Source organism: Spinacia oleracea, chromosome 4 (assembly GCF_020520425.1).
Source record: "Spinacia oleracea cultivar Varoflay chromosome 4, BTI_SOV_V1, whole genome shotgun sequence".
NCBI classification, from domain to species: Eukaryota; Viridiplantae; Streptophyta; class Magnoliopsida; order Caryophyllales; family Amaranthaceae; genus Spinacia; species Spinacia oleracea.
The window spans coordinates 137596799-137623439 of record NC_079490.1 but is presented as its reverse complement, the minus strand read 5'-3'; the positions used below and the strand labels follow the sequence as shown (position 1 = coordinate 137623439).

General features: G+C 38.0%; 2 protein-coding genes and 2 long non-coding RNA genes across 7 annotated transcripts; 1 reads left to right on the top strand and 3 right to left on the bottom strand.

The window, feature by feature from the left end:
* Nucleotides 1–3168: 3168 nt before the first annotated feature.
* Nucleotides 3169–6782, bottom strand: LOC110795056 (uncharacterized). Its single transcript, XR_008918516.1, has 4 exons — nucleotides 6322–6782; nucleotides 5601–5716; nucleotides 4131–4178; nucleotides 3169–3495 (listed from the first exon to the last, which is right to left on the bottom strand). It is a non-coding gene; the product is annotated as an uncharacterized lncRNA (long non-coding RNA).
* Nucleotides 6783–8602: 1820 nt separating this feature from the next.
* LOC130471941 (uncharacterized) lies at nucleotides 8603–12579 on the bottom strand. The gene is made up of 3 exons (XM_056842299.1): nucleotides 11334–12579; nucleotides 10685–11040; nucleotides 8603–10579 (listed from the first exon to the last, which is right to left on the bottom strand). Exons 1-3 carry the CDS (start codon nucleotides 12577–12579, stop codon nucleotides 8603–8605), a joined length of 3579 nt encoding a protein of 1192 aa, XP_056698277.1.
* Nucleotides 12580–14751: 2172 nt separating this feature from the next.
* LOC110795055 ((-)-drimenol synthase) lies at nucleotides 14752–19397 on the top strand. Its single transcript, XM_022000034.2, has 7 exons — nucleotides 14752–14957; nucleotides 15507–15777; nucleotides 17120–17492; nucleotides 17596–17808; nucleotides 17970–18111; nucleotides 18510–18764; nucleotides 18894–19397. Exons 1-7 carry the CDS (start codon nucleotides 14850–14852, stop codon nucleotides 19188–19190), a joined length of 1659 nt encoding a protein of 552 aa, XP_021855726.2. The 5' UTR covers nucleotides 14752–14849; the 3' UTR covers nucleotides 19191–19397.
* Nucleotides 19398–19518: 121 nt separating this feature from the next.
* Nucleotides 19519–23811, bottom strand: LOC110795027 (uncharacterized). Of its 4 annotated transcripts, none has more exons than XR_008918512.1 (10): nucleotides 23721–23811; nucleotides 23449–23532; nucleotides 23298–23358; nucleotides 23108–23181; nucleotides 22927–23021; nucleotides 22599–22782; nucleotides 21809–21969; nucleotides 21599–21710; nucleotides 20427–20529; nucleotides 19519–20347 (listed from the first exon to the last, which is right to left on the bottom strand). It is a non-coding gene; the product is annotated as an uncharacterized lncRNA (long non-coding RNA). The 4 variants fall into 4 exon arrangements; XR_008918513.1 differs by lacking the exon at nucleotides 23721–23811 and adding an exon at nucleotides 20876–20945 and having other exon boundaries at nucleotides 23449–23684; XR_008918511.1 differs by lacking the exon at nucleotides 23721–23811 and having other exon boundaries at nucleotides 23108–23199; nucleotides 23449–23684.
* Nucleotides 23812–26641: the final 2830 nt, after the last annotated feature.

Here is a 26641-nt window from a genome sequence, read left to right as displayed (position 1 = left end):
GACAAGCCTAAGCATGTGTGTCTTCTTCGCAAATCTATTTATGGGCTGAAACAGGCCCCTCGTGCCTGGTATCAAAGATTTGCGACCTATATTCTTTCGCTGGGGTTTGTTAACAGTAAGAGTGACACTTCATTGTTTATCTTCCGCAGAGGTACGGAAACTGCTTATCTTCTATTATATGTTGATGATATCATTCTTGCTTGCTCTTCAGACACTATCAGGCAACATATTATCACTCTTCTCAGTTCCGAGTTTGCAATGAAGGATCTTGGACCCTTGGTATATCTGTCACACGTACCAAGGAAAACATGTTCCTTTGCCAGCGCAAGTATGCTCAGGAGATTCTCGCTCGGGCCGATATGTCTTCTTGTAAATCGGCTGCCACTCCTGTTGATACTAAGTCTAAACTTAGTGCGAATGGTGGGAAGCCCATTGATACGCCTTCTTTCTATAGGCAACTTGGAGGGGCACTTCTATACCTTACCTTCACTAGACCTGATATCTCTTATGCGGTTCAACAAGTGTGTTTATTCATGCACGATCCTCATGAACAACATTTTCATGCCTTGAAACGTATTCTGCGATACGTTAAAGGTACTCTTGACTATGGAATGCATTTCTCCTCTACTCCTGCTACAGGTCTTTTTTCTTATACTGATGTAGATTGGGGTGGTTTCCATGATACTCGCCGTTCTACTTCTGGGTTTTGCATCTTTCTTGGTGACAACCTCATTTCGTGGTCGTCTAAGCGTCAGGCTACTTTGTCCCGGTCCAGTGCTGAGGTCGAGTATAGAGGTGTTGCAAATGTCGTTGCCGATACGGCATGGATCCGGAATCTTCTTCTAGAGCTTTATTGTCCTTTACGGAGGGCAACAATTGTTTATTGTGATAATATTAGTGCGGTGTACATGTCTCATAACCCGGTGCACCATCAACACACTAAGCATGTGGAGATGGACATTCACTTTGTTCGTGAGAAGGTTGCTCTTGGTCATATTCGGGTGCTTCATGTGCCTTCATCTTTTCAGTATGCTGACATTTTCACCAAGGGTCTCCCTTCACCATTGTTCATAGACTTTCGTAACAGTCTGAGCGTCCGTCCTCCTCCCGCTCCGACTGAGGGGGTGTGTTAGACATAATAATATGTAAATATTATTTGTCCATATTTAGGTTTGTATTTATGGTAATATGTAACCCTAGTTAGCATTGTACACTATATATATGTTAATGATAATACATAGCCTCGTCAAGGAGAATCATCCAAGTTTACATGTACAATAAGTAACTATTGATAAAATTCGTAGATCATGTGAAAAGTCCATGAAAGAAGAAACTTAAACTCATAAAATCAACTTTTAATAGGCAGAATAATCTCTTAATCTTATACCAAGTATATTAGTAATTTTTTCCCTTTTTATTTTATTTTTTTTAAATGCGGAACATTTAGTGTCTACTTACTACCTTCTTACCAGGAATGTGCATGAGGCGGGTCCGGGGTGGGTCTAGTGAGACCCAGATTCATAATTTTCACGTGGATTCAGACCCGCCCCAGCTCCAATGGGTTTTAAAAATTCAGACCTTACCCATATATAACGGGTCTGGCGGGTCTTGGGTCTAAAATGGGTCTTGATATTTTTTTTTTGTGACTAAAATTTTTTCTAGGCTATTAGTTTGCCATCATTTATCATCACATTCGTATATAAAATATCATAAGTTATTACTCCCTCCGTATTTATTTATGGGATACACTTGTCTTTTCCGGCCGTATTTATTTAAGAGATACACTTGTCATTTTTAGTAACTTATCAACCCCACCATCTAATTAAATAATAAATCTAATTTAACCTATGACCCGCCATCCTATTAAACAAATAATTTCATAAACTTACCCCACCTCCCACCCCCTAAAATGACATGGTCCATACTTGTTTACTTATAAAAATATCTACCTAACCCTACTTGCTTTATTATTTTATTTCATTTAATTTTTCTTCTTAATACTCGTGTCCAGTCAAGTGTATTCCTTAAATAAATACGGAGGGAGTATATATTGCTTCTCATACCAATAATGTCAAAAATAGGCTTAAAAATAAGTTAAATTAATATATTTGTTATTTTATTAATTAAATGGGTCCTTGGGTCGTATATAGACCGGATCTGGGTCTAAAATTATATATTGGACCCAGACCCGTTTATTGACAAATAGATCCAGATCCGCCCTAAATCCGATCCAATGGGTCTAGAAAACTTAGACTCGTACCATGAAAAATGGGACGGGTCCAACAGGATCTGGATCTGGGTCGGGTCCTAGACCCATACACATCCCTACCTCTTACATGTAAGTCACATTTAGTATGATAATATGAATAAATCACTATCAGCTTTGTTAATTGGGCTCTCTCCAAACCTCGACCATAAGATCAAAGGAGTAATGCTCGGCACAATCAAATTATATTAGTTAGGCTACTTGCTCTAACCAATCTTCAAATTAAGTCATCTTCATCTTGCACATCTAGATTACTCTAACAAACACCCATATGCTGTATTATATTTTTTCCTTAAAAAAAATCACAAAAAATGGTGTAAAAAGGTGTGAATAGTGAAAAAACCAAGTATATAAAAAAAGGAAGAAGTATATACAAGTGTACATATGTATTTAGCTAGGATTGAGACTTAAGAGCCAAAATAATTCTTAACTACTCCAAAAAAGGACAGAGACTCTTTTAAAATGGCTTAAGAGACCCCTTCTAAGGAGGTCTCTATCTCAGAGGTCTCTTTGATAAAGAGACCCCCTCGTCATGAGGAGGTATCTTTGTAAGAAAAAAGAGACCTGTCAGGTAAGAAAAGGGGTCTCTTATGTAAGTCATATGAAAAAAAATTCCAAGGGGAAGAGACCCCTCATTAGAGATATGGGGTATGTTTCGTAACAAGTGGAGACCCATATATAAGAAAGGGGGTCTCTTTGCATTTTTTTAATTTTTTTAATTTTATAAAATTCAAACCCCATATTTAAGATATGAGGTCTCTTTGATATTTTTTATTTTTTTTTATTATTAAACGTAAGAGAACTTTTTTTCATCTACTGGTTTATTTTCGTAATTTTTTTTATAGCAGCATATACAAGACAAATTTTAGGCAAAAAAAATTAGCATTAAACCTTCTTGATAATTTCATAATAATTCATACTATTGATATATATAAAAATCTCATATTACATCAAATGTATTCTCCAAAAAAATTAATAAAAAAAAAGTAGAAAAAAACTATAAGGTCTGCATAACTATGACAAGATCCTATAAGGGACAATAATACATATTATTAATGTGGGCACAAACAACTTGAGTAAAACAAAAAATGGTTGTCAATAAAGAGCAACGCATCGTGTACTTCAATATGAGAGAAGCTCTCCGCAACAAGCATAAGAACAAACGGGCACGAGCGAGCACCTAGGGGCTCATTCATCCCACTGTTACCGAGAGCACACTTGGTTTCAGACTACAAAAAAAAAAATGCAAGCAAAGAGTGAGCCAAATGTTCAAATAAATATACAACAAAATTTCCTACGATGCAAAAGTGTGACCGACTGCATGCTTTCCAACAATAGAATGCAATACTAAGATGAAAAGAAAACAACTCAGAAAGATAAGTCAAAACAATCTCCAACTAGAATTGAGCATTTCATATTAACTTGTACACATTGGTAAGCTATCGAGTATATAAGCATGGACCAAAATTAGAGTTTGTGTTGATTTGGCTGACAAAAAAATAAATACTTTAAAATGTAACTTTCTCGCTATTGCAGGGTAAGAAACTTGATGGATATATAAATGAGTTTGTTTTAATTAAGGAATTATTTTAATGACATTTTTTAATTGGAAACTCGGATGTATTGAGTTCCAGCTACTACACTTATATTATCTAATGCCATGACATAGGTAGTCATATCAACTTTAGAAGTCCTTGCAAAGACAAGAGGTTTATGAATTTTAAATCATTTTGTTCATAAATAGCTGCTACACCCTTTCAAAGTGAAGCTGGAAGATTTAACAGAGGACTAATGAAATAGGCAGACTATATTAACATAATTTAGATCAAGCAATCTACAAGCACAATTAGAGGCGTTAAATTACCTGTAGTTCATCGGTATCCTGCAACAACAACAACGCGTAAAGCTCCAACTAGAAAAAGGTAGCAAACAGGGTGTAGTCAAGTATTGAACTCAAGAGGGAAAACAAATTAAAAAGGGGATAAGTATGTATTATTCTCGATTGTGGGGCAGGTGATATAGAATTCTATTACTCACATTAGCTAATCGATCAATCAACTGGTTTTAAGGTAAGAAATAACTTATACAAAAGAAATAATGTCGGGACAAAGTGCCACATGCATGTAGAAGAACTCTGCACTTGCTACTACTTTTATCAACAATGGTTACAAAATATCTATATGATGGAATGAACAAGCCACCAGCAACATCAAAGACATTTGTTGTATTGCTGTAAGTTTAAAAAACGATTAATCAGTTATAAAAATGCTACTTATGTTAATGTTGACAGTGCTTCCATCAAATTCTACAAGAAACTTTTTCTAATGATGAACATTTATAAAATTTCTTGTGATGAATAAAACAATTTCAATCAAAGATGGCCACATAATTAGCAGGTTACCAATATTTATTTAGTGATATAGACAATTTACCATCTACTTCACATGAAAGCAATTAACCGTTTGAACGTAAAAAGAGCTCAGATTTTGTTCGAAGCCAAAAGAACTAAAAAAGACAAGTTCCACACAAGAGTGGTGAAATCATAGTTCTATTGCTTGCCCGAGTGGATACCACGAGAAATAAGAATTTTTTCAAACAGACGTGTGAAATAAAATTGTTCTACATTATCATGGAGGGAGGAAAGTTGCATTATCTCATTCAATGTAATCATAACAGTTTAAAGGCCTGCAAGGGATATAGAGAGAGAAAAGAAGGAATAACTGTTTGTTTATACGAATATCAGACTGCTAAACATTATCATCAAAGCCTAACAAATTGGAAAGAGCAAGGAAATCATAATTTTAGTCTAGTTTGTTGAAAATAACATATCTGACCACCTGTTTTGCTGACTTAGGCTTAAGGTAAAGGGTACAATGAGCAGACACCATCATTCCATTAAAGAAAATATGTGCTACCAGAGTACTAGATAGTTGGTTAGAAAGGTGTAAGAAGTTGTGATGAAAATGTAATAAAAGGGGAAGAGAGGAGAGAGAAAGAGAATAATGTTGATTTTGAATGTAATTTTCTGTTTTGAGAGAGACCAAAGAAAAAAGAAGATTGTACAAGCCTCTCAAATGCTTAGACTGGTGTTCTCATCTCTACTATCTTTAATCTTTAACAACTTCCTCTATTGCTCAATTTTGATCCATTTGTCTTGCTTAAATTCTGGTTAATTGCTTATATTGAATATCTGATTCATTACAACCGCACCCCGCAAATTTAATCTCCCACTATTTGACTAAGGATGTGCAGAAAAGAAAAATTAATATTCTTATTTCGTGCTCCATTATGATAATAAAATGATACTGTATTGCTCACCAGAGCTTATACTTACTTCCCTTTTGGTAGTTGAATTTCAATTTCAAATCTTGGGCCTCCTTTGTGCACTGCCTTAATTGGATCTTTCCAATTACCGGTGAAATCCCTGACCAAGCACACATGATCTTCACCCTGCCATTAAAAACAAATCAGCAAACACTCACAATTAGTAAATGTAAAGAGCCATAGACTATTTGATAAAACATGAAATTGGAGTTACAGAGATAAACAAGAGGGATAACACAGACCCTGGAAAAGAAAACTACCTCTTGTCAAAAGGAATTTTCCAACTCAAGACAATAATCACAGTAATTCCTACTTCCATAAACACAACACATCAATTTATTTCTAAAGAAATATTCACAGCCATACATATTACCTAATTGTCCAAAACAACTATGAAAATCACATTGGTCAAAATATTGAAGATAGAATATCTTGGTAGCAAAAACAAGACTGTGCCTAGAGAGAAAAGGCGGACATGATAGATTCAATCTAATGCACAAATCAGTCGGATAATGCCAGTTAAAATAAATATCCAAATTAAAGCACTAAAAGATGAAGAAAAACATACTTACAATGTGGAAGAAATTTGTTCAAATGTAAGAGTTTGCAGGGCCAAATTTCATAGAAAAACTTTGCAAATACCTAAATATTCAATTAAAAGTAGAACACCAACTAAACCCAATAAAAATTGAAAATGGAGAGAGAGAAAGTGAGCTTTACTAATTCGTTACCCAAAATTTCTTCAACTTCTCTTTGAGCTTGTGATTATCCTTTGTTCTGTTAGATCTATTGTTTGAGCCTTGCGACTAGAATCGCCATACAAAACCTCCATGGCTAATATAGATTTTGATGAAGAAAGTTGCAGTATTGAATCGATTGAAGCTCCATAACTGAAATTCAGATTTCCGAAATTAGGGTTTGTTTATCAATTCTAATGAGGTGCAGGAATTAGTATATTAGGGATTGATTGAGGAAGAAATTTGGGGTTTTGATTGTGAACAAAGAAGTGAGAGTTTTGGGTTGATTGACTTTGGATCTGAAACGGGGGAATTGGGGACTAGTTTTCGCTGGTAGGAAGGGAGAAAGAAATTTGGGTATTGTTTCCATTTTTTTTCTTGGACGAAATAATTCCAAGTTCTATATTCGTTTTAATTAAATTAGGAAAAGATCCTCAAACAAAAATTTGGGAAAAGACCGGTTATCAGAGCTAACAGGGTCTCTTCTTTATTCACCTAGGGGACCCAGTCCACATAAGAGACCTCCTATCTATGTCATCGGGTCTCTGCTTTATATTTTGTTGTCTTTAAGTTGGACCAAGTTAATATAAGAGAGTAAAGAAACCCGTTATTTATAATATGAGGTCTTTTAAACTAAAGAGACCTTTTAATTAAGATAAGAGGTCTGTTTTTAGAGATCTCTTTGGACATTTTTGTAGTAGTGCAATTTTAATTTTACAGAAATTGTTTACAACAACATTCTCGTATAGGACAATTCAATACTTGATAAAATCCATAACTTATGACCCATTTAATAGTATGTTTCGTAGTAGTTCAATCCTTAATGTGTAATTTGAAATGATAAATAACATCATAATGTTCATGATAATGAAATTTCATCCCTACTTTTTACAGAGTTTTCATCTGGGGGTAATGGGTGATAATCAATATTTAGAAATTAAGAAAATGAGATACTTGATGTACCACGGTCCACGGGTAATGTAATATGACATTTCCAACACATTTACAATGCAAATTTATTTCGATTGCCACTAGTTATCGAGGAAATATTTTCGGATATCAGATATGTGCTTGCAAGTACATATCATAGCAAAAGACAAAATAGGAAAAATGACAAAAAAGAAATTAAATATATGGTACTTTTTAAAACAAAAATGGTACTTTTTTTCTTACAGAATGGTACTTTTTTTTGTCTTTTAGTTATTTATCTTTTAGTTGATATATGTGTTGCCACACATATCTAATATGCGAAAAACAACCTCCTAGTTATCATCTTCTACAGTTCTACGTAGTACCAAACAACATGTGCATTCATATGCTATTTAATTTCCCTCTAGACGAGGTTGTCTACATCGCTGGTCACCAGCGAAATAAGGACCCCATACCCACCCCAAAAAAAAAATTGGAAACATGGCCCACCCTTAAATAAATGTGTAAAAGTGTTGCTAACTTGTTATATACTGTCAACGGTAATATAAGTATTGTCATTGTTGTATATATACAGTCATTGTTGTATTAAAATACTGTCACAATCACCCAAAAAAAGGAAATTATGTATACAACTGTAATGAAATATAAAAAGTAAAGAGACCACTTAAATGAATGGATAAAAGTGTTGCATATTAAACGAATGGGTAAAAGTATGTATACAAGTGCATGTTATATAAGTATTGTCATCGTTTGCATAAATACTGTCATTGTTATATTAAAATACAGTCATTGTTGTACTAAGTACTGTCCTTGTTGCCTATACTTAGTAATTTGTTTGACTTTTCACCTCATGAGAAGAAATTACCATTTTACCCCGGGTATGGGGTAATTGTGCCGCTGTCCACCATCGATTAGGGATGGCAATGGGTCGGATCTGGATCGGGTCCGACAGGATCCAGACCCAGACCCGCTTGTTAAGAGGTGGATCCAGATCCGACCCAGATCCGTTGGGTCTAAAAATATCAGACCCAGATCCGTTGGGTCTAAAAATATCAGACCCAGACCCAGATCCACTGGGTCTAATGAGTCTAGGGTCGGATCTGGGTCCTAAATGGGTCTAAGCGTATTTGTTTTCCAAAAAAAATTTGTCCCTCATTTTTCTTATATTACGTAATTTTTTTCGCCCATTTTTTTAACGTAATGTTTCTTTAATAAAACCACTAAATATGGAATATTCATTAAATTTGTTTAGGGAAAAATTCATATTATCCTTGTAATACAATAAGTATTTAAAGTTTCCAATATTATGTTTTTTTTTTTGATAGAAACGTTAGGCCGACATATATTATATTAAATCAAGTCCCGCCAAAGTGGTGAGACTTTGGGGGAAATTGTCCTCAAAAACAAGCTCTCGGACATTGGTACTCCATCTTGCCATGAGATGAGCCACCGTATTACACTTTCTACTAACATGATTACAGCTAAAAGACTCAAAGGAGGTTTTCAATTTAGCAATATCTTCATAAAACAGCATAAGAGGGGAGAAGCCAGCAGCTCTATCGTTGATAGCACGCACAACATTCATTGAATCACACTCCAGCACCACCCTTGGGAAACCCAACCTGTGAGCAAGCTGTAAACCGTATTTCGCCGCAGCCACCTCGGTTTGTTCCACACCCCATCTAGCATCCAACTTTCTCACACCTGCAGCCACAATCTGCCCCTCCGAATCCCGCAGAACCACACCCAATCCTACACCAGAACCGCCCGCGATGTGGGCGTCAGAGTTGATTTTGATGTGCCCCTCCATAGGTGTATTCCACCCTAACGCGCTACCTCTAGCTGCACCAGGAGCTGGTGTGAAGACCAACTGTGCGTACTCGACGTAGTCTGACACCAACTTTGCAAAGTTCGCAGCTATTTGGATGGGGTTAGCCACGCCATTGTTATTCAGCTTATCATTCCTACAAAACCACGCAGCCCACGCTATTGTGCAAAACCATCTCAACTCGTCTCCGTTCAACCTGCTTGCTACCCATTCGAACATCGTGGGGAAAGAAGTAGAGGGGGCCTCCGCTATTAAGTCCGCGAACTGACTTTGTGACCAGATTACACGGGCAGCCGTACATTCAAACAAAGAATGGAAGATTGTTTCACTAGAGCAGTTACATACCTGACAATTACTATTATCCACCACATGCCGATAATGTAGCCGCTCCTTCACCGCAAGGCTGCCTTTGCAAGCTCTCCATATAAAGTGTCGGAGTTTTGGAGGTCCCGTAAGTTTCCACATACATCGCCATAATCTTTCCTCCCTTGGACCGTATAAGGTAGCCCACGCTCGAGTCTTCCCGAGCCTCGCCAACCAGTACCCACTTCTCACAGAATACACCCCATCTTTGCAAGGCCACCAGTAACGTTGGTCGGACGGCATATACTCGGATACGGGGATATCAAGGATTAGTGCAGCCTCTTCCTCATTAAAAATCTCCCTTACTGTCTCTTCATTCCAGGCCCCCACATTCGTATCAATAAGATCACTCACCCTTAGCTCACTGTCAAAATTCAGGTTTGGCGTTGGAACCAAACTTGTGCCCTCGCCGGGTAACCACGCCTCTTCCCACACACCAATGTCTAGTCCGTTCCCAACCCTCCACTTAAGGCCATCGAGCAGCAGCGATTTTGAGCCCCATATACTTCTCCATGTATAGCTCGGATCGTACCCCCTTCTTGCATCAATGAAGTCACCGTTTTTAAAATACCGTGCCTTTAGGACCGAGTGAAGCAGTGAATTGGTATCAGTTAGAAGTCGCCACGCCTGTTTTGCTAGCATAGCTTGATTGAAGCATTTAAGATCGCGAAAGCCTAGGCCGCCCATTGACTTTGGTAGACACATCGATTCCCAATTGTGCCAATGCATCTTTCTACCCGTATCCGACGAACCCCACCAAAACCGGGCAATAAGTGCTTGCATCTCATCCAACAAACCATCCGGGATTTTAAATACACTCATCATATAAGTGGGAATGGCTTGAGCAACTGCTTTGATCAATACTTCTTTGCCAGGACGGGACAAGAGCTTTTCCTTCCATCCATTCAACTTCTTCCACAACCTCTCCTTTAAGCCCGCAAAAACCACCTTTTTGGATTTGCCTATGATTGTCGCTAAGCCCAAGTACTTCTCATGCCTCACCACCTCTCGTACTCCCAAGGTCTCCACAATAGCCTGCCTTCTCTCAAAGCCCACCCGCTTGCTAAATACCACATCCGTTTTGCTTAAATTAACTTTCTGACCCGAAGCTCTTTCATAAGTACTGATGATCTAAGCAATCTTAGAGCATTCTAGCAAATTGGCTCTGGCAAATAGAATACTGTCATATGCGAAGAACAAATGCGACACTCTAGGAGCGCCACGACAGATGCGTGCCCCGTGAATGCTATTTTCTCTAGCAGCCTTAGATAACAAGGTAGAAAAGGCGTCAGCACATAAGAGAAACAAATATGGAGAGATAGGATCACCTTGGCGCAACCCTCTTGTCGGATACACGGACCCGGATATTTGCCCGTTGATCTTGAAAGAGAAGGAAACACTTGAAAGACAATCCATAATTCGCCTTACCCAGTTGTCGCTAAAGCCCATACGAAACATAACCCTTTCCAGGAAACTCCATTCCACTCTATCGTATGCCTTGCTCATATCAAGTTTGAGAGCAATCGTCCCATCCTTCCCCTCCCCCCTTCTTTTCATTGCATGGAAGATCTCAAAAGCCACCAACGCATTATCTGTAATAAGTCGCTTCGGAACAAAAGTGCTTTGATTAATAGAGATAATCGAATCCAAAAAAGGTTTTAATTTATTAGCCATTGTCTTTGAAATGATCTTATAAAGAACGTTACATAAGCTAATCTACGAAACTCGCTCATCAATTTTGGATCATTGCACTTGGGAATGAGGACAAAGCATGTTTTATTAATCGGCCACAAGTCTACGTTACCCCTCCACCACCCTTTCACAAAGTTCACAACATCAGACCCAATTATATTCCGGAATTTTTGAAAGAACAAGGCATGCATACCATCTGGTCCCGGAGCTTTGTTCGGGTGCATTTGAAATAGAGCCTCACGAACCTCTTCCACAGTTGGCTCCGCATCTAGCCGTGCATTCATCTCCCCATTGACAACCGGTTCGAGGCCCGCTAACGCCTCCTCACCTCCATTTGAAGGTTCTGCTGCAAATAAACCATCAAAGTATCGAGCAACGATTTTCTGTACCTCTACCTTTTCCGTTGTCCACACCCCTAGCTCATCATTCAAGCCCGCAATATAGTTCCTCCTCCTCCGCTGACTCGCTTTGTGATGAAAATATTTTGTGTTTTTATCACCATCACGAAGCTCGTTAGTTCTAGCTCGAGCATGCCAGTAAGACTCCTCAAGCATATGCAACTCGTCCAACCTACCACAAATCTCCGTACTCCTCTCGATCACCGTAGCATCAGGTGACCTGTTTTGCAGCTCCTTGAGCTCCTTTTCCACCTCCCTGATCTTCTTTTTAATACTACCAATGGTACCCGCAGCCCACGCAGACAAAGCTTGAGAGCAATTTTCTATCCTCTCCGTCACTGACCCCCCTGCTTGTTCGTGCCATGAGGCTGCTACTACATCACCACATTCTTCCTTCGAGAGCCAAAGGGCCTCGAATTTGAACAACCTTTCGACCTGATGTCTACCACCCAAGTAATCGGATTTCAGAAGTAATGGGGTATGATCGGAACGGTAACGAGGCAAGTGAATTACAGCCGCGTTGGGGAAAAGGGTGGACCATGCAACGTTAGCCAGGAACCTGTCGAGGCGTTCCCGTACAACAGTAGTTGTAGATAATCCCCTTTGCCACGTAAAAATGCTTCCTCTATAGCTCAAATCCCGCACCCTACATTGATCCATAGCAGCCCTAAACGCGTCCATTTGTCTCTCCCCTCTACTCACCCCTCCCTCCTTTTCCGATGGCCCTGCAATTTCATTAAAATCCCCAAATAAAACCAACGGACTCATACACTCACCCCATAAGTTCCCCATCATTTCCCACGTTAAGTGTTTCCTCTCCCTCTCTGGCCACCCGTACACCCCCGCCGCTTTCCATGCCACATCGCCGTTGTGATCAAGAATCTCCGCATCAACATGATGGTCCGAATACGACGCGACCCTCACATTGATATCTCTCCACCAGAATGCCATACCCCCCGACCTCCCGTCACTGCTCATACACACCCCATTTGTATACCCACACCGCACCTTTATTCTCTCCAACTTCTGCGCATCGATCATCGTCTCCATCAAGAAGAAAATTTCTGGCCTATCCCTCCAACACCTGTCTCGGAGGGCTGTTACTGTCGGGGGTTGCCAAGCCCCTGGCAGTTCCAGCTTAATATTTTCATTGGTATTCGCGGGGTTGGTGAAGACCAACCACCGCTACTTTGACACACCCCTCACGGTCCGCCTGTTTTGTTCTCTTCAAACCATCCTCCTCTTCATCGATCTCCATACAATCTTTGCGCTTCCCCCCCATGAACACTGCCTCTCCATCCACCCCCTGCGACCCTATTTCCCCTCCTTCACGCCTAAATTTCCTGTACTTACGTCCAGTAGTTGATGATGAGCATCCCACTGAAAAGTTCAATGGGGGTAGGAGCGAAGCTCCCGTTGGTTCCACCTGCCTCACTACATTGTCTCCCGTTACCTCTGTCACTTTCCCCACCTCATCAGTACCATTCCCACCCACCTTTTTCGTGTCTTGCCCTACCTCGCTCCCAGGGAGCAACCCTTGTTTCGTCACTCTAGTTTCCTTGCTCTCCCCATCCGATCCCCTAGTCTGGCCAGCATGTGTTGCTATTTGTTTCACTCCCTCCCCTTGGACCTCCTCTTCAACACATAGGGACACAGTTTCTAGCTTTTTCATCATCTCGTTTACACACTCCACCTCCCCTTTCTCCACTTCCTTCTTCTTCTTGGTAATGAACAATTTCTTTGCACACCCCATATTAGCAGAGTTTTGACCATCATCCCTCCCTCCTCGGTTCGCCTTCCATGGTGAAGCACGCAGCTCATCAGAGAATTGTAGAGTTACTGGCGCACCTCCCTTAGTCGCATCGCAATCCTTCTCTCCATGACCAAGCATCCCGCACACATAGCAAAACAATGGAAACTTCTCGTATTTTATTTTCACCTCGAACTCCCTTCCCCCTTTCATTTTCAGTAAAATTTTGTCCCGAAGAGGTCGTCTTGCATCTATCAGGGACCTCACCCGCATAGACTTGTTGATGCCTATGATGTCAGAAGTGTCTACCTCCATGAACGTACCAACCTTGTTCCCTACAGTCCTTGCATTATCCACATTTGTTCGGCCCCTCAACGGTAAATCGTATGCTCTAACCCAGAAAGGTATTGAGTGCAAAGGTATGTCAGACGGTTTCGCAGTACCTTGGATTTCACTGAGTATGAGAGCATGCCTGTCAAAGTGCCATGGTTGGGCCTCAAGAATCTGCTCCTTATCCCTCCAATGATAAAATTGGAAGAAGAAGACATTCTTCTCAATCAAATTCGCTTCCATTCCATGCCTAGGGTTCCAAATCCTCCTCATGGTCGAGATTAGGGCATTTGCATTTACATTACGTTCCGTCCATACACGGCCCACAATTCCCAACGTAACCCTAGCGTCTTCCTCCTCTTCATCCTCAATCACCCAATCCACTTTCTCCGTATCTCCTGTAATCTCGAGCACCGTACTGGTGTCTCGCTCCTCCTCGTGTTGTGGTTTGGTAGAATTTGTCGCCATAGCCCTCGGAAAATCGAGAAAAAACCTTCGAGAAGGAAACCCTAGCAGTACTAGACAGAGCCCTCCCAAGAGAAAACTCTAGAGGGAAAAAAAAAACTCTAGAGAAGTTTCTAATATTATGTCACGTCAAACAATATTTAAATAGTTTAGCATCATAAAAACTAAATAAAGTTTAGCACATAAACATTGAATCATATTTAAATTTTAATAATTTTTTTTTATATATATGGGTCTGTGGGTCGGATCTGGATCTTTAATTCTTAGACCCAGACCCAGACCCGCGCCATTAAACAAAGACCGAGATCCACAGGGTCTAATTTTTTTGGACCGAGTCCAACCGGATCTGGGTCAAGTCTTGGACCCATTGCCATCCCTACCAGCGATGTAGCCTCCCTCCTAGACGAGGTTGTCTACATAGAATATAAGAAAAATACAAAGTAGATATTTATCTTAGGATGGCCACCATTAGTACTTTGAAAGATATGATTTTGAATGATGATGCATTTAAAATTGTCAATACTAAAAATCCAAAGTGGGTAGAATAGTGCGTCACTTAAGAAATCAATTATTGTTTATCAAAAAAAAAGAAAAAAAAGAAAAAAAAGAAATCAATTATTGATTCAAGCCTTTAAGGTTGCCTTAATTAGTGCTATATAAGGAGTAGGTGATTATAGCATAAAGACTCACAAAACCAAAACCAAAACCAAAACCAAAACCCAAACCCAAACAGAAACCTAAACCCAAACCAAGACTAAAACCAAAAATGTCAGGTGAAAACTCTGAAAACCAAAAATCTCGTCCCATTGCCAACTTTCATCCATGTCATTGGGGTCACCATTTTCTTAATTTCGAAAATCCTCATCACGACGAGGTAATTAATAACTCCCAAATCTTTATTATATGATGTATTCCATATAGTTTTTATGTTTTGTCAAAAATCGATTTTATAATATATTCCCTCCGATCCATTTGAATAAAATGATTAGACATTGTGAAATAACCAAAACGGAAATTAAAGGAGTAAAATATTAACGAATGTATGCATGTCAAAGTTTAGCATTATTATAATCCATGAAAAACCAATTACTTTCTCCGTTCATTTTTACTCGCAACGTTTGTCACTTTCACGCAAGCCAATGAACAACTTTGATCATTAATATCTTTAATTATTTTTAAACAATAATTATAAACAGTAAATATTTTAAAAATATATATTAAGACGAATCTAACAAGATATCAATGACTATATTTTAACTTACGTATAAATCTCCAACAATAGTCAAAGTATAACATGTGAATAATGTAGAAATCACAAACGTTACGAGTATTAAAAATCGGAGGAACTATATTTTAGTGAAACATATGTAGTAAATACCTATGGTATCCCCTGCTGAGAAAATCTTACATATTGATGGTTTAGGAAATCCAAGCTCAGAAAGAGCAAGAAGTGAAACAACTGAAAGAGGAAGTGAAGAAGGAGTTGGAGGAAACTAAGGGCAACTCAGTTGAGCAGCTGAATTTCATCGACGGCATCGAACGTCTTGGGCTAGAATATCACTTCGAAAATGAGATTGAGGATGCATTAAAGCTGGTGTTTGAGAGCTTCCATGACCAATGTGTCAAAGACGATCTATACCATGTTTCTTTGCGATTTCGAATTCTAAGGCAACATGGCTTCTTTGTGCCTTGCGGTATGTTTTCTTGTACAACTGCGGAAACCATATGCATTTTTATTTACTACGACAACATGGTAATGCATGCATTTAATTAAACTTAATTCCAAAACTACGTATGAATCATTTATATTAGTGGTAAAGGTACTTTGGATCCCCACTTGAAGCTTTTCTATGATCTTACTAATATAATTGCAAAGTTTGACCTTAAAAAATTTGAATGATTAACCTAAAAATGAATAAAGTATTACTCTATCTGTTCATTTTTTATCTTTCTATTTGGGAATCGGGGAAGGATTAAGAATTTATAGAATCTTGTAATTATTAGGTGTAAGAGAAACTAATAATGAAATGAAGGAAATAGAATACGGACTATATTTTTTTTTTATTAAAGGAATAAAAAATTAGAAAAGGGAGGGTGCATATGGGTGGGTGAATGGGAAAATGTGAATGAGTTAAATAAGAGATGGTGGAGAAATTTATGGTAGAATATGTAGAGATTCATAGGTATTTTTGGGGTAATTAGAAAGATAAAGAAGGGGGATTATTCTTGCGTAGACCTGGTCCACAATAATATTAGTGTAGACCAACAATCAATAATTTTCTCTAGCACCATTTTTACACTCATAGTGACATTTATTGTTCATATAATAACTATAATGAATTAAGCACTGAAATTCTTAGACATAGTAACCATTTTTTAAAGCATAGTAACCCTATGTTTTAAAAGCAAATTGTGACTTAAAATCACATTATTCAAGCACAACATGTAACGACGACACTAATTTGATTTTTTTCTTCATAATAATCCTAATAAAATGCCAAAATAAATTAGGAACAAGTTGTTGACTTTATTTTAAGGCATGGTCCACAATAAATTTAGTGTGAACCAAGTCCATTTAAGAATTGGTAAAAGGGGGTTATGTTGGTAAAAAAATTTGTCCAAAATTAGAAACATAAATAACAAAAAGGAACGCTATTTCGGGAAAACGGAAGATAAAAAAGGAACGGAGGAAGAAATAATTAATTAATCTTCCTAGCTATGTAAAGTAATTAGGTTGCCTTATAAGGTGGTTCTCTTCACCTGGTTGAACTTGATTTGATGTAATTTCAAGTTACTTTCCCTCATGGGACCTTATTAGGCGTGTAAAATATATGTGATTGGAACTTATTGCATTTCATTAAAACTTATTAGAGAGTAAAAGTCATGTTTGAAAATTTGAAACTCATGTGAACTTGTAAGGATTTATTGGACTTAGAAGTAATTTTTTTAATGGTGAATAACACGCAGCCTATAGGCGTATAGTATAGACAAATTATTGTATTAGATGTCTACGTTGACAAAATGATTGGCTCGCAGATGTGTTAAACAAGTTCAAGGATGAGAATGGAAGCTTTATGGAGTCCATAATCAAGGACGTTCGAGGATTGTTAAGCTTGTATGAGGCCTCCCATGTCCGAGTTCATGATGACAAAATACTCGACGAAGCCCTTTTTTTTACTACAACTCATCTCAACGCTGTGGTTGACGAGTTAAGCTCTCCACTTGCGGATCAAGTTGCTCATGCCCTTCACCAACCTCTTCACAAGGGGATGCCCCGAGTAGAGTCTAGGCATTACATCTCCATTTATGAAAAGGATGCATCTCATAATAAGACTCTCCTCAAATTTGCAAAGCTAGATTTCAATTTGCTCCAAGCCTTGCACCAAAAGGAGCTAAAAGATTTAACAAGGTACGTAATCACTTTCATAACAATAAGTCAATAAGTTTAACAATTATTTGTGATAACTTAGTTTAATTTTAATGTAATCCCAATTGAATGATTGATAATACAGTTGGTGGAAAGGACTACATATGAAAGCATCATTTGGTAGAGATAGGTCAGCAGAGGCGTATCTTTGGATTTTAGGTTCCTACCACGAACCCCAATTTTCTTTTGCAAGGAAAATTTATAGAAAAATATTCAAGGCAACTGTACTATTGGACGATACATATGATGCTTATGGGACGGTTGAAGAACTCCAACCCCTTACTGAAATGTTTCAAAGGTTGGTTTTTTTTTTTTGGGTGTAGATCTTAGCTTAATTGTAAACTGAACGTACTTTGCTAACCCTTATCTTTCATGAACTGAACTTATTTTCCCGAAATTTATTAAGATCAATATATAGGTAGAAATGAATACTGAGATGCTTAAGTAATTGTAATTCAGGTCATGGGACAAAAGTCATGTGGACCAACTTTCGGAGCATGTGAAATGGGGTTATTGCGCAATGGTTGAAGCATGTGAGGAAGGTGAGGAAGATCTTGCCAAACTAGGAAGATCATTTTGCGTTAACTATACAAGAGAACAGGTATATATTTAGCTTATTTTAATTAAAAACCTTAACGACCCGTTTGGTAGCCGGCCATAAATGGTGTAAATGGGAATGAATTTGTATGTAAATTTGTACGGAAAATCAACATCCATTCCCATGGTAATGCTAATTCACTCAAAATTATCCTTTTTCTTTATAAATTTCCATTACCATCCATTACCATTTGGGGAGTGGTATTAGATGGGAATGCAAATCTATGAAGAAAAACACCAAGCTTAAGTCAAAATTTCATTACCATAGGCCTCATGATGTTAATTTCTTGCCAAATAACACTAGAATTTATTCCCATTCCCACCGTTTATTACCGACTATCAAACGGGCCGTAAATACTTGGTATTCAATTAAGTCCTGTGGAATATAATATTTTTTAATAGGTGAAAGCTTTAAGCCAAGCCTATTTACAAGAGGCAATATGGTGCGACAAAAAATATGTTCCTACATATGATGAGTATATGAAGATTGCATTGGTAACATCTCCCTATCCTCATGCCACAGTTGCCTGTTTCCTAGGCATGGGAGACATTGCAACGAAAGAGGTATTTGAATGGGCATGCCAAGATCCTATGCCTAATGTCATTAAAGCTGCATCTACAATTCTTCGACTCATGGACGACTTAGGTGGCCATAAGGTGCGTACAAGCATGTACTTTTATGCTGGAAAATTAATTCATCACATGCATAGATCGATCGATCGATCTCCGTTAAGTAGGTTGTTTAAATCTAATTTGTATTAATTAATTAATTAATTGCATGTTTAGTTTGAACAAAAAAGGAAGCATGTGGCCTCGGCTGTGCAATGCTTGATGGAGAAACATGGGATGTCTGAGGAGGAAGCAAAAGAGAAGATAAGTGTAGAAGTTGAGGATGCTTGGAAAGATATTAATCAGGCGATGCTTAAACCTTATGTTATCCCAAAGCCTTTGCTAACTCGGATTCTAAACTTGGCTCGTTCTGCCGATGTTATTTATAAGGGTACATCTGATGGTTTCACCCAAGTCAACCAAACTTTTAAGGACAAAGTTGCTTCCGTTCTTGCCCATCCGGTTCCCATTTGATTTATATTTTTCCTTTGGATTAATATTTCCCCTTACATTTCGTATGAACACTTATGTGGTTGGATATGGTATGTACACTTTCTGTTAATTTAGGTGATAACGATCCTCTCACACGTAGGGGTTCAAGTCGCTTAAAAATTAATGTTAAAGTTGCTTTGTTTGTTTGATTACTTATGAATAAATGATTCAGAGTACAATGCTTGTTCATTTTAAGGGAATCGATTTCTAAAAATAATGAAAAATATATAGATATATAGCCCATTATTTAGCTTATAGAATTGTCTAACATGTTATTGGATAATGGAACCCAAACATTAAAGCTGATACATAACCACTACTACAAAAAAGGAATAGAGAACTGTTGAAATAGGCTTTAGAGGACGCCTGAGGACCGTTCTCCCGCTAAGCGATCTCTATAGTTTAGAGGACGATTGGGATAGGCGTTCTATATACATGTGAATAGAGGACGGTGGTCTCCTCTAACCGTCATCTATTCCCTTCCTTAAATCAGAAAATTAAGAAGGAATAGAGAACGGTTGGGACACTTAAATGTTATCTATTTAATAAAATAGAGGACATCTTGCTTAGATAGGCGTACTATATTCTTCTTTTTTACATAAACATAGAGGACAATTGTCTTAGATAACCGTCCTCTATTCCACCTTTTTTTAATTTTTTTTTCTTTTTTTTCGCATAAACAAGTATTAAGTATATTAAAAAATAATGTATCTTTTACAAGTTACTTTTATGCGTTTACAAAATGGAAATGGAAAAAAATAAAAAAATTGCAACAATACCCTTCCCCTTCTTCGTACTGGTTCAGTAATAAAGCAAAGAAAATCAGTATGTGGTGTTCTTGAATGAGCCAGCTGCACATCAGTAGGAGCAGCACTTCAGCTTGCACCACGGAATATATTCCCTGAAATTCTTCTTGCTCAAGCGCACTTGATTTTCAATAATTCGAAAAAGAACTCTGCAGACCAAAGTACGACAAAACTCTAGATTCAACTCCACCCTCTAAAGGTAAGATGCATGGTTTAAAGTACGACAAAAATTTGTCAGATTCAAAACCCTGGAGCTCCCTATGCTGCACAACCTTCCCTCCAAGAGCTGCATCTAGCTCGACTGTTTTAATAGCAGTTGTTCCAGCCACATCTCTATTAATTTAAACACACAAGAAATGTCAACTCCATGGTAACCCAAAAATGAGATTACAATAAATAGAAAGATTAATACCTACGCAGGTGATGCTAGCTGCCAGTGTGTGTTCAGCGGTCTCTTCTTGAGGAGATGAGCTTCTGTGGTTTCATTCAGCACATCTCTAGCTCCTCTCTGTTGCCTGTGTGAATATTAGGACAAAGCATGTTTTCAGTTCAATGCTAGTGCTCAAGGATAACATCTGCAGGAGTACATAGATACTAACGCACATCACATCTGAATTTTATTTTAGACTAGAAAAGAAACTAGCCCTGATACTTAGAAACCCCAAGAAGTTTAAATCACACTCAACACATTAAGTTTGCACAACTAAATGCCTAAATGCGGTAACCGAAAACACTTGTCAAAGGAGCAATCATTTTGAACAAAGTTCATCTAAATTTTGATATCTGATTCTAACAATTCATATAGATCAAACATCCAATCTTCAACTGATTTCTCTAGACTGCAATGCAAAACTCACTTACAGCCACTATGAGTGTTGAACTATTTGCAGAAATCACTTTACACATATCCGAAATCGGCACCACATCATATCTACAACACCAAATTAGGTAGCAACATTAATAATGCAAAACATCATATCTACTAATCACATATACTGTCTGACCCACAACATATCTATCATGAAGTCGGTTTTTTCTAGCTCCACTTACATTGTATACCCTAAATACTTACATTACAAACAAGGAATTCATGTTATATCACTTTATTCAACCACCATACAATGGGTAACCTTCTGCTAACATTTTCACTAGGGCAGGTTTGATTGTACTTATTGAACATAACTAACTCTCTATTAATTTTTATCAGAACCTGCTACAGATACTACAATCCTTGATCCCACACAAAATTTTCTCCTATCCTAAATGGCAATAATGCCTTCCATGAAGTTAAAGTCTCTTGTGGTTTCTGCATGATACTGGCCTCAAAAGCTCAATCAAAAGCCCATCATCCTCTACGTAAATAATAAGTGAAACATCACCTGAATGGTCTGCTCCTATATGTGTAGCTGCTACCTTGCTGAAACTAAGTGCCACAGATTATTATGCCCATAATTCTAGAAAAAGCATGAGGTCTATTCTTGACCTCAGGAATAAAATTTTAACACCCAATAGAAATTGAGCAAGAGCAGGACAATCCAATATTTTAAAACATGACTTTACAAATGGAAAATCTGAGAATCTCACCTCACGGATTGGGGTGTTGCTGGAGCATCTTTGTCCACAAGAAGCAACCTTTTCAGTCAGGTCCGAGATGGGTGAGGGTACTCCTTGACGAAGACAGAACTCCTTGTGTACACTGATATATTATTAGAAAATAATCAAGAACATAAGAGACAATCACTCATATATAGTCAATGTAAATAAACCAGAGCTTTAGCTAGAAAGAAGAAAAACCTTATCAAGAATCTCAATGTCATTGAGAACAAAGGACCATGCGCCTACTTGTGAAGAGTATCAACCATGGCTTCTACTCCAATCTAAGACATCTATTTCTTTCTGTAACCATCAGAAGAACAGAGTAATCTTGGAAAAGGCGGTAATAACAAATGAGCAACCTACATTAGTAGTTTAGTACTTATTAGTTGGCCTGAAATATGCATTGTGGGAGTAGAATGAAAGAAAAAAAATATTAGCTCTATAGACCATACATCCACACACACACACACACACACACACACACAAACATATACTTAGATGTTAGGATTTGAGTGAGGATTGTAAGGTAAAACATTAAGTTTCAGCATCTAAATTTCTTAGATGTTAGGATTTGTTTATTCATTCCGACTTCCGAGTTACAACAATCTAAAAACGCGTCTTTCATCCTTCATTTACTTTCGTCTCTTACCCACCATGACTCCTCGTATGAAAGAGGAAAGGATTGATGCTATTTTTGTTTTTGCTTTTGAAGAAGGGTAGCTCCTAATCCATCTCAAGATGAGCAATGGAGATAATGATGTTGCAGAGAAATGGTATATTGTGTTAGGCCAAAGACCCAGAAAGTCAGGTTCTGGACAAGCTTAGCTTTGGGATCCTGGTAAGGGTAAGTAACCCTCAAACCTTTTAGGCACTCATTTCTTCAGTATGTTTCTCTACTGCGTATGAAACTTTGGTATATATACATGTTATGGCAGACTGAAGTTTAATTCTTAGAGCACTGAAAATTGTGTAGCATTAAGCAAACCACCTTTTGCTGATACCACGAGAAGGACTCCAATAAAACCGAAGGTGAGAATGGCCGAAGCTCCTATCCACACTCTCATGGCAGACATGCTTGGGACAACAATATCAAATATGCAGTATACTACTCCTGTGATAATGATGAAATACTGGAGCCTCATGGATGTGTCACTGAACACCAGATTTATCTCCTGTAAGAAGACCATTAGAAGTTTAACTAACTGGTAACAGATTCTTGCTTTATATTTGCATAGATGTTCTTTTTGCAGTTGTATTGTTTCTATTTTTTTTTAATATCTTTCACTAGTATTGATGAGGTAAAATGAAAGACATACCTTCAGTGCTCTGCCTCCGAGAAGGATGAAACCAATATTTACCAAAATGAAGGTTAAAAATTGGAGAAACCATGTTACAAAGTACATTTTCTTCCCTGCACAGTTAAGTGTCTGCTTCAATATACACTTTTGAAAGACTTCTGAATAAAGATGAAACTTATGGTTCTTTGAGAAAACTAACCAAATAGATGTCCCATCATGTCTCTATATCTGATGAATCTCTGACCTTGGATGAAATGAAAACCCGCTAATAGCCTGCATCATGAGTAGCAACTGAAGAACCCGACAAAAAGTAAGCAGATCATAAAAGGTTATGTTCTGTCTTGCCTTTCATCAATACCATATAAAAGCCATGAATAGAACGCGCTCACCTGAGTCACCTCTCTCAAACAACCTAGTATTTGTGTTTTGCCCTTTGTACGGAATCCAAGTCTACAAGGAAACACACAATAAAAACTTAACCAATTCCACGATAATTCCAAAACAAAGAGTAAAAAGAAACAATAACCACAACAACATTACCAAAAATTAAGAATCTCCTTGTTTGATCAACTTCAATCTTCCAGTAATCAGTTCCAAGAGAAAGTTCAGATAGCCGGTACCACTCTGCAAAAAGTAGAGAAACGAACACTGTAATATCTAACTTGTGATGATGTGATCATCTGCTAGCTAGGTCTAACACATATATAAAAATTTATTGATTATAAATAATTTCAGTAGCAGCATCACAAAGCACCATCAAGTATGATATGACAATACAGAATAAGCAAACAAAAAAGAGAAAGTAAACATACTGCGGCACAGGTGTTCAGCATTATATGACAGTAAAAAGTGAACATACTGCGGTGCAAATGCCTGCATAAATGATAAAGTTAGCAAGTGAAATAAATGAGGTTACCACCCTGACAGTGGAAAGTCCATTGTGACATTAGCAAGTTCAGGTTAACTATATATTATTTGAGGATCCCTTTTACCCAGAAATCGCAAAGCTGAAACAATACCTAGAAACATGTAAGAAATAAGTGCAATGAATACAAGTAGTAATTCGAATTTTCAGCAGGTGTTGCAGATGCAGAAGAAGCTCCAACTGCAACACAGAGGTGAAATGGTAAGCCGGGACAATAAAGCAGCCAAAATTTAATAAATATCTTGTAACACCCTAATAATTCCTTGCTTTTATAAAACCATTTTCCAACTTAAAATAAAGGAATTACTAAAGCATTACCGCCACCGTGATAACGGTTAAGGCTATTACCAGAATTACGCAGCGGAATTAAATGTCAACTAACTTTTAAAAACCATAATTAATAAAATATCGAGGCCTCCTACAATTTGGAACCATAATGGCCCAAAGCCCAAAGTATAAGTAATTCAAAGATTTCAAACATAATTAAAATAAAGTTAAACAAAATAGTTTCGAGGAACGAGAACATGCAACTCTCTCAATCATCCCAAGCCACATGATTTCGATCGTACTTGATCTACCAACCTGCTATATTATTCTACTCCCCAACAATGCAAGTGCAAATGATGGATCATCATAGGGTCATTAAGGCAAAGGCCATGACCGGAAACACACAAAGCACGTAGTCAGCAAAAGCTGAGTACTTACAAGCATAGAGTAATGAAACTAAGCATGCATCACTCACTATATACTAATCAACATGCAAAAGCCATATAATAACAAATCAAACAATCATGAGATACAAGACTCGACTCTTGACTCACAATTTAATTAGAATAAGCTTCGAACGGGCCAAAAGAATAATCCACAAAGGGAAAAAGGTGATAGGAGCCAACCATACACCAAATATAATAATAATAATAATAATAATAATAAAATCGGGCCATACCGAGTGTCGGGCCATACCGAAGGAATTCCTGCGCATAATTATAAATGAAACAACGTCTTGTATCATTAGTAGGAGTACGAGCTTTCCGGCAAGACTCCCCCCATTGTTCATACTCAAGGTATATACGTTCCAAGAGTTTTGAAGCTTGTTCCGGTTGCACTTTACGTTTATTAATATTTTAATAAAGGCGAACTCAAGACTCGATAACATGCATACATACAATTAATAAACAACAACCAAAACAATCTTATTTTAATGCTTTAAGACTTGTGATCAACCAAGCAAGACACTTGTGATATTACTACCATGTTCCTCCTCACCAAAGTGAGACTCCACATCATGCATATTAACATGAGGGTTGTGCCCTTGCACGACAAATCCTAATTCATTTCATACATAATACTCCCAACTGAACCCTACATGTGCGGTGGCTTACGTGAGCTAACCCTTCACATGTGGTAAAATAAATAGTACAACGAGGTACAAATAAATGGCTCAAAGTATGCTAGACATCCCGTACAATAGCATACAAATAATTAATCCATCCCTTGCATGTGAATTGAACCATACATGCATAAATATTGAACAACATGATTGACAATGAAATCCATACTCATAATAATCTTAACATGCTTGTTCAACAATTAATTCAATAAATCCAACATCACAAAACACATGCTCGTTCACCAAAATAAACATGATTTCACATAATGTAATTCACATCATCAACAATCATGTAATGTCATTGACAAAAAGGTGTGGTCGCCCTAGACTTGTACGTACCTTGAATACCTAAGCGTAGGGGCCACTTTGCAATAACGAGCACTCAACTAGAAATCACCTCCTATCATCAAAATAATGAAACTTAAATTATTTCCATGTTCATTAAATTTCCAGCAACTGTATAAAATTTAAAACTTCCTTTAGACTTTAGAATTCAATCGTTTTTCAATAATAAAGTCGTCTCAATTTGCAAAATCAATCCCTAGTACAAAAACATACTTTTTCCGCCTTTAAAATCAACAAAAATCAACACTTTAAACCTTTATTCAAATCTGAAAATATAATTGATTATCATAATTAAAATCATCACCTAATTATGCTAATCAATTGACTCATTAGGTCTTGGTTAAAACCCTAACTTGAAAATCCCAATAACACTAGTTTAATATCATAAAAATCCATGCTTTATTAAATAAACAAACCTGAAAATTCATCCTTTAATAATTAAAACAAACCTAATGAATCACAACACACAATTCCTCAAACTACGGTATTCATAACCGGTTCCCAGCATTTTAATTTCTCAAAACAATATTAATATAATAATTTAAAATACGGAATTTAAATAGAATAGGTAAGGAAGAAGAGAATTATACCAATCCGGCCTATAGCACGGAACAATCACGAATTAGGGTGATTGGGCGAAAAAGGAATTGAATTACGAACACGAACAACACACACACACACACACACACACTTCGTGTGTGCGCGCGCGCGGGCGAAGGAACAAAGGCAGCAGCGCTTGCGCACAGGATAGGGCACACGGCACGCTGGGCGTGCGCGCGGGAGCAGGGGCGAGAGCAAAGGCGTGCGCGAGCACGCGAGCAACAACAAGGCACAGCAGCAGCGCAACAAGGCTGCGGGCGAGGGACGAGAGGGACAACGCGCGCTGGCGCGAGGGAGAGCGAGCGAGCGAGTGTGGGTGCTGGCGCGCGAGGGCGAGAGAGGGAGTGAGGGAGTGCTGGGCGCTGGGCGCAACAACACACGAGGGCACGAGGCAGCGTGCGGGGCGTGAAGCCGAGCGCACGAGGCACGAGCACGGATGCGTGCGTGCGGACGAGAGAAGAGAGGGAGAGGAG